At 32.6% G+C, this 8,556-nt stretch overlaps 2 protein-coding genes across 2 annotated transcripts in view; one reads left to right on the top strand and one right to left on the bottom strand.

Moving 5' to 3' along the window:
* The first annotated feature begins 673 nt into the window (after positions 1 to 673).
* The window catches only part of LOC104266030 (calmodulin-binding receptor-like cytoplasmic kinase 3), a 20,942-nt gene continuing 13,059 nt past the window's right edge, over positions 674 to 8,556 (top strand). The window contains exon 1 of the mRNA XM_018813260.2: positions 674 to 684. The gene's annotated coding sequence lies outside the window, so the exon portion shown is untranslated. The remainder of the gene's footprint in view (positions 685 to 8,556) is intronic.
* Positions 1,537 to 8,556, bottom strand: part of LOC100181143 (oral-facial-digital syndrome 1 protein homolog) — a gene marked incomplete in the record, with an annotated part of 14,091 nt that continues 7,071 nt past the window's right edge. Inside the window, 11 exon segments of the mRNA XM_009861301.3 lie at positions 1,537 to 1,644; positions 1,904 to 2,088; positions 2,578 to 2,668; positions 2,857 to 3,838; positions 4,492 to 4,605; positions 4,854 to 4,943; positions 5,406 to 5,518; positions 5,878 to 6,076; positions 6,481 to 6,592; positions 6,795 to 6,867; positions 7,494 to 7,588. Of these exon segments, the coding sequence (XP_009859603.1) occupies positions 1,614 to 1,644; positions 1,904 to 2,088; positions 2,578 to 2,668; positions 2,857 to 3,838; positions 4,492 to 4,605; positions 4,854 to 4,943; positions 5,406 to 5,518; positions 5,878 to 6,076; positions 6,481 to 6,592; positions 6,795 to 6,867; positions 7,494 to 7,588 (2,085 nt within the window).

Genomic DNA, 8,556 nt, shown 5'->3' with positions numbered 1-8,556 from the left:
CGTCACGCATTTTCCACACCAGCAGTTATGAATTAAACCAAGGTTAGATTATTACGTCATAGAATGCGTATTGTTACGTTTGATTCCTACGTTAAAACAGTGGGAAAAAACAAGGCTGTAACGTATGTAATATACCACTATTGTGACGTAACAGACCGCGATTGTGACGTAATAAATCGTTAACCTTACACAAATCAGACGAATTACGGTGACGAAGCATGTTTTCGCGCATTTTTAAAGTTAATTTTCGACACGAACGCCCGACTTTTTTGAAAAAAAAATTAGACAGCAGGTATCAGTAAGGGCTATGGAACATTTTGAAACCAAAATTTCAGGTGGCCACCAGCTAAAGGATTACCCAAAGCTAGCAGCGAAGAGCCTTAAACCCATTAGCTTTGGCTCTGGGTTAGAGGCAGACTCGCTAATCAACTGTGCTACGGGGCCAAACAAAATTAAAAATTACACAAAATATACGTTATTTACACTAAACAGAAAAGCTTTATTCTGCTTGGTATTTAAAAAAATATATATATCTGGTATTAATCAAGAATCATCCAGAACATTACACAGATTAGGCTAGTTGAAAGCGTTAGAGGTTGGTAGTTAGCAGTTATGTGGGGTTAGTGGTTAGCAAATAACGTAGAAGAATTCTTCACAAACACCAAAAACACAGACTTGAATAAGGTGTTTCTTAATTCTTATAACAGCATAACAAATACCTTCGTTTAGTTTTTTTAGTGCAAGATTCATCTGTGTCTTGATATTTGCGTTTTTTTCCTTGGTGGGCTGGCATTTTCTTGAGTTCTGTACTGAGGCTCACTATTTTATTTACCTAAAAATTCACAAGAGAGACCAACAATTAGAGGTAGGTGTAAGAGGTTGGCAAAGTTCATTTTTCCACTTTTACACCACCGGTTAAATCTGGTTCATAGAAACATTATATACAAGCATGTTATATCTATGAAAAACTCATAAATAGGCAACTCTTTTTTTTATTATTAAAAATATGAGGGTTTGTGACTGTGTGTCGTTCAAACATTAATATTGTATTTGTGTTGTGCAAAAATTCACAATTTACTTGTGTAAAGGTGTATTTTGTGCATCGTGGCACAGTTGGTTAGCGCGCCTTCCTCTTACTCAGGTATTATGGGTGCAAGGGGGTCCAAAGAAAGACCACCCATGATCGCCCCCTGTACTCAGAGAACCCAAATTTACCGGCATTGGCATCCGCTCCGGCAATATAAATACGAGTCTTCTACACATAAAGTAGGCCAGTAAGTCGGAACCCATACTGGCCTACTTTATGCAACGTTGTAGTTCAACCGTAAAACAATCTTGTGCTAGAATGCCGTATGCTCGTATTTACAGAGTATAAACTGCTTCAACAACTGTTCTGTTTACTGCACCATGCTCACTTTATGGGTAATGTAAACAATTTAAGCATTTTAGCAAATTTTTCTAACGTTTTTACGCATAGTTCTGTATATATTACAAATGCAGAAATTTTTATGCGTCTGGGGTATAAAAACAGCAGTATTATAACACAGTGCGTATAAAATACTTTATTATAAAAACTACCAACAGTAACTAGGCATATAACACGAACAAGTCCTCTACCACGAATCTTCTTCAGAATGTTGTTTGCTGAGGAATATATAACAAGAGAATATGAACGTAATGGTTAAAAGAAAAATTTATTGAATCCTCAATGATCATCAATTGATTATCCAGATATTTATTATAAAATGGAGAAAACACCAAAAAGAGCTAAAATATACAGATATGAAGTCCATAAAAAGTTACATTTACTGGGTACATAGACGATAAATGAGGTGCAATACAATATCCATGCTATAGTTCCTAAATTGTACCTATGTAAGGTTAAACGATGATAAAAACTTACCCCCCAGATTCCAATGATAATTGTGGATCAGACATCTCAAACGGATCAAGTTGTTCAAGAATTTCATCAGACTCCACTGCTTCACCTTGTGTCTGATCATCATCACCTTCTGTATCCAGACGAGGGCGATGTTGATCTTCCCACCGAAGAATGTCGGAAATATCATCTTCCTTAAACTCAGGGACCTGGATGAGAATATTGTAATGTAATAATAGTGTTGATGTGTTCTGTTCCATACACCTTGCCCTGCTTGAGAGTTAGTTACCACGTACATAACTTGGCAGGTAATTGTTTTGTTTTTTTATATTGTATGAATGATACTTTACACAGCTCATATGGAACCACTGGGTTAGGTGTCTTGGCCAAGGACACATACACGCACACTATGGTAGCAATAACAAGCCTTAAACCTGTAACCTAAGACAGGCATCCTACTAACCACTGTGTAACCGGATCTTACTTATTAAAAAAAAATTAAAAAAAACAGAATTTTTCTCCTTATTTTTGAAGTATTTTAAATATGCCTATGAAAAGAGACAAACCAAGCAAAGTAGACAAGGTAAAATAATAAAAATATGGAAAATACTGATGATCTACTGAACATCCAACTTACATTGGGGAGATGCTAGTCTGTTAGAGAAGTAAAAGCTCTGCATCAAAAAATGAAATTTTACCTTTTCTGAAAATCTGTTTCCACCGAAATTATTCCCTCCTTTCGAAGATAATGATGAAGATGTTAGTGATGACTCACTCAAGATCTTCTTCCTAGAAGTTGGGTTACAAAAATAACCATTTTTTAAGGAAGAAATTTTACACAAACTTAACTAAATTACAAATATTTTCCAAAGTTACAAAAATCTACTAAAATTGCCAAATTTATCAAAATTACGAAAGTTGACCTAAATTACAAAGAATTACCTATATTATAAAAAAGCACCTATAGAAAAATTTACCTATCGCCATCACTTGATATTGTATCATCTTCATTTTCAGATGTGGGTTCTAAATGATAAGGAGCATTTTTATGATGATCATTTAATGATACATCTTTTTCTAATGATGGTGGGTGTTCAGGTGATACATGATGATCTTGTGATAGTTGGTGTTCCCGTGATATATGATGATTTTCTGATGCTGAATCCTCCTGTGATACATGATGATGTTGTGATGCTGAATTTTCCCCTGATACACGATGATCGTGTGATGCTGGATCCTCCTGTGAAGCATGATGGTCTTGTGATGCTGGATCCTCCCGTGATACGTGATGATCTTGTGAAGTTGATTGATTTCGTGATGCTCTTTGGTTAGTTGGAGCGGCATGATCATATGATGCAGAATCCTCAAGTGATGCTGGTTGATCAAATATCACATCGTGATCACGTGAGGCATTAGGATGTTTTAATGAAACATTAAAATTTTCACCATGATTGGATGACATGTTCTCAAGTTGTGATTCCTTTTTCATCATGTGAATCAAATTAGAATCATCACGCAGGCTCACAGAATCACTACATGATGAAACTGGTGATTTCTCTTTCACGTGATCAGCATCATCAGGAACACTGGCAGATGAAACAGTAGAAATACTTCCCATGATGTCATCATCGTCATCAGGAGGATCACAATTCACAGGAGGATTTGTTTCACTTGGAGATGAAGATCGATCATGATGTTGGGATTTTTCTTCTAAGATGTTGGGAACAAGAGGTTTGTGACGTGGTGCAATTGGAGGAAGATCGGAGGATCTGATGTTGATCTTTAGGTGTTCTTTCAGAAGAGGTCCAACATCTTTTTGCTCCGAATATAAAGATGACTCTGATATCATCCTCTTCCTATCAGAGGATTCTTCATCATTTGTTGGAAGAACAGGAGCGTCATCTAGAAGATCATCCATCTTCCCAACAACAAGAGAGAGTGATGAAAAACTTGGTTTATCTATAAATACATAACACTGTATCATTAGTAATGTCATAACATGGGTGTAGGTGTGTGGCTACATGACTCCTATCCTGGCGCCATAGCACAGTTGCTTAGCGCACATGCCTCTTACCCAGAGGTAATGGGTTCAAGGTTCTTCGCTGCTACCATTGTGGGTGTATGTGTCTTTGGGCAAGACACTTAACGGCAATTGCTCCAGTGGTCACTAATAGGTTGTCCAAATTATCAGCCACACATAAAACAAATCCCAAAAAAGTAATCACCCACAAAGTAACATACACAGTAACTCGTAAGCTGACACGAGGTGTATGAAACAGTTTACCCTTACCGTCGTGTTTAACGACTGTCGTTTCCCGGCCACGGGAGGATAAAGTAAGTTACATACATTTACACTCGCTGTCTGGCATGAAGATGCCCAAACAAGTTCTTTTAGGTAAAATTAGCCCAGAATAATTAATTATCTCATGACACTAGAAATTGCATTGGTACCATAACAAAAATCACATTTCCTGCAATACACAACACTATGTGAATTTTGCCTGAGTTAAATTAAACAAGAAAACCTTACATGTAAGGCAAGATATAACAAAATACTATATACTAGGAAAGAAAAGCATTTATAAACACATAATGAAAACATATGAAAAAACCTGTCATGTGATGAGTGACTTCACGGTCATCAAATCTTAATTTTCTTGATTGTGAAAATTTTGTTGCATCATCATCATGAGTCGGCAAAAACTTTAATTCTTTTGAAGTTACTTCTGTATAAGAATACCATGTGTCATAATCATAACCTAAATTCATTAAATAAACTTTATTTTTTGCTTCGAATACAATGGTGAAGATCAAACTTATTAAAACAACAAAAAGAAGGGATTTAGCCATAAAAAATTGTTTTAACCTCGCTAAGGTGAAAATTATTTCTGGAAAAATGTCAGATAATAACATGGCTTCTAAACCAACAAAAAATATAGAAAGTTTGACGATTTTTTTTGTGTTTCTTTCTTACCAAGTTGGTTCCGGAAACTTCTCTTTTCAGGGATTTCTCTTTTATGAGATTCCTTTTCCACAACTGGAAGTTTTATTTTTCTTGAAGAATCTGTTAAAATATTGCTATTTATTTATTTTGTTAAGTAATATATCCCAACTGTGTGTTATAAGATTTTCACTTAAAAATCTTTACTGGCTTTGGTTAGTGTGTATTTACATTAGTCTTACAAACACTTCATGCAGTACATTAGTCAGTCACCTTTTTAAACTAGTCGCCGATCTAGTCACCTTTTTAAACTGTTTTGTCAACTAAATCTACTACAATGGTAACCAATATATATCAATATTTGTACATACATATTATAGTAGGGTGGGGGAAGATGGGACACCCATTCATTCTATTTTCTCGTACCATTTGATAGTAAACGAATACCATTCAAAGAATTATAAAACTGTATCCTCACAACTCACATAGACCATTGTTAATTGTTAAAAACACAATCAGGATATTTATATGTTATGTGCAAAAGGTGTTCCGTCTTCCCCCACCCTACTTTATTATATGAACTACCTGTATCAACTCTAGACACACATCTTGCTTTCATTAGTTTCCCATAATTAGTATTGACATATTTCTTGTACTCCTCATCTAGTGTGCTTGTCTCTTCATCAAGTATTCGTAATCTTAACAACAAAAACAAAAATATAAAAATACAAATATTTAAAAAAATTGTTTATTAAACAATTAATACAAACAAGCTTAAGAAATTTTTGCCAATTTTTTTTCAATTAGGATTAATTTATTTGAAAATATAACTTGAAATGGAAATAACTAAAATTATTAAGTACTGGTACTGTACTGGCTCACTTATAAGGTTTAAACTTTCGTAAAGTGCTACCCACCAAATAATTCAGACAACTGAAAAATAAAACTGCTGTTAAAAAAGTTTAATAATTTAGAAAAGTAAAAAAGTAAAAATATGGTTTAACAAAATTATTCCATGTTTTTGAAATATATTGAACATTCAAAATAATATCCTCACCTTTGTCGAACATCTGTTGCGAGATGAGCGACTCTCATCCTTCCATCATCCTCGCATCCACGGGAAGATAACATCATGGGATCGGCATCAACTTCCTCATATTCGCGAATTTGTGCCGATTCATCATCAACGACAAGTCTTGAGCATGACTCGTGAAAACGAACATGATTCGGCAATTTTTTGTTGGCGTGGATAAGAGCTGTGAAAGATACATGTAACATATAATGTTGAAGGACTAATTTAAATATAGTAGGATGGGGGAAGATAGGACACGTTTTCATTTTTTGGTTAATTATAAAATTATAAAATTGTATCCTCACGCTTTCCATAGACCCTTGCTGATTCTTTAAAATACGATCTGGATATTTGGATATTATGTGCTAAAGGTGTCCCATCTTTCCCCACCCTTCTATGTATTAAAATAGATCAGGAATCACAACACACAAATATAGATATTTAAAAGAAGAACAACTTGTTAAACACAAAAAAATTAATAATACTTATCAGAAATATTTGTGCTTTGGGAATAAAATATTTTTAGACCCAAAATAACATTAATACCAAGTACGAACCACAAAAATAACATTATTATGAAGTACGAACCAGTGCTGCTGTCATCTAGTGCTTGTTTCATGTTTTTTAACATTTCCTCCAGGTGTCGCTGATGAGCATCTTGTTCGTGTTTGGAAATTTTTAAACTTTCAATTTCTTCAATCTAACGGTAACAAAATATTAAGTAAATACATAATTTGTGTTTTAAGATTTAAAATTTATTAATTTCCTAATCCAATAGTAAAAAATAAAACAAAAATAAACTAAAAATACAATTTTTGTAATGGGATTTTCACATTTCCAAATTCTTTAATCTAAATATTAAAAATGTTAATCAAAAACAATCTGAAAACAAATTTCCGAACCAATTTCTGTGATTCATCTTTCTTCTGCGATAGCATCCTAGTAACATTGACTTGCTTTAAGTTTTCTATTTCTCTGAAATAAAATAAGATTACTTACATTTTTTTTCTTTTATCCATTAGCAAAATCTTTTTCTTATTTTTTTCATACTACCAATTTAATAATCCAAGTTTTTTTTTACATTTTTCACTTTTATCCATTAGCAAAATTATTTTTCTTTTTTTTTCATACTACCAATTTAATAATCCAAGTTTTTTTCAATTTTTTTCTTTTTATCTATTAGCAAAATTCGTGGACAAGATTTTCATACTACCAATTTAATCATTAAATTTAATCATTATTTAGGAACAGTTGCAGACAAGGTAATGGACCAACTATGACCTAGATCCCAAGTTTAATGGCATCCCACAACATAAGACCTCATGAATATAGAATAAAAACAGGAGCATAGCTCCAATACAGTGGTCGATGAGTTGTCCAAATTATCAGCTATACATTAAAAAAAAGAAAAATGCCAAAATTCATCTATACAGTAACATATGGTAACTCAAAACAAAACACTTGTGTTATAATACAACTGTTGTTTTTGCGGCACGCAAGGATAAAGCAAGTTACATACGTTTAATCATAGCCAAAAAGATAGTAAAAGAGCTGCAAAAAAAAGTGGTACCAGAAAAGGTTGGATTGGTTTTTGTACAAACCTTTTTAATTCTTGCAAATTTTCTTTCAAAATATGGTTCTCACTTTTTACAACAGATTCAATGTTCTGTTGCTTTAATGCAGACCCCAATTCCATCTGCCAAAAAGCTTAGGATTAACAAACATATTTTACTACAAAATAATGTAAGCAATAAATACTAAAACAAAAATGAAAAAAATACCTTTAACATTTCCACTTCTGTCTTAAGTTGATTTGTTTCTTTCGATTTTTCGTTCATTTCTAACAAAATTTGATCAATTTCTTGTTGAGTCACAACTGAAAAGATAATCATATTTATACAACTTCTATTTATACCTAACTGTACTATGTTAAGTGTGTGTAAATGTACCCATAATTTAAAGTAATAATAGTAATATAAAAATAGTAACGTTATTTGACTCTTGGATTATGGTAGCAAAAATTTAGAAAAATTTTAAATGAAAAAAAAGGATTTGAAAAATCCTTAGTTGTTGAAACATGCCTACAGTGAAAACTATTTACATTTATTTGAAAGAAAATAAGCGTGGTTGCTACACCTAAATTCAATATAAGACTGCCTCAGTGCATGCTAGTCCAAACACTGGGTTTTCTAATCGCTGTTTTATTTTCATTCCAGAAAACCTTTTAGTTTCATTTATTATATATATAATATACAGGTAATGTAAAATAACATTTGCACACTTGCTGTAGAAACATTAGCAGTCAAAAACATTATAACTATTTATTATATGTCAGTATTTAGAAAAAAATAAATATAATATATATATATAAAAAAAGAACATTTGAACTATTAATGGTATGCCAGTTTGCAGAAAAAAAAGAACATTTTAACTATTTGTTGTATAATGAAGGTATGAAGAAACAGATAAAACATGAAGAACATTTTAACTATTTATTGTATGTCAGTATATAGAATAAAATAGACATGAAGAATATTTTAACTATTTATGGTAGGTCAAGGTCAGTATTTAGAAAAAAATAAATATAAATAACATTTGAACTATTAATGGTATGTCAGTATGTAGAAAAAAAGAAAGAACATTTTAACTATTTTTGTACGTCAG

The sequence above is a fragment of the Ciona intestinalis genome, chromosome 9, assembly GCF_000224145.3.
Source record: "Ciona intestinalis chromosome 9, KH, whole genome shotgun sequence".
Classification (NCBI taxonomy): Eukaryota; Metazoa; Chordata; class Ascidiacea; order Phlebobranchia; family Cionidae; genus Ciona; species Ciona intestinalis.
The sequence above is the reverse complement of the archived record's forward strand: the minus strand, read 5'-3'. Positions and strand labels throughout refer to the sequence as shown.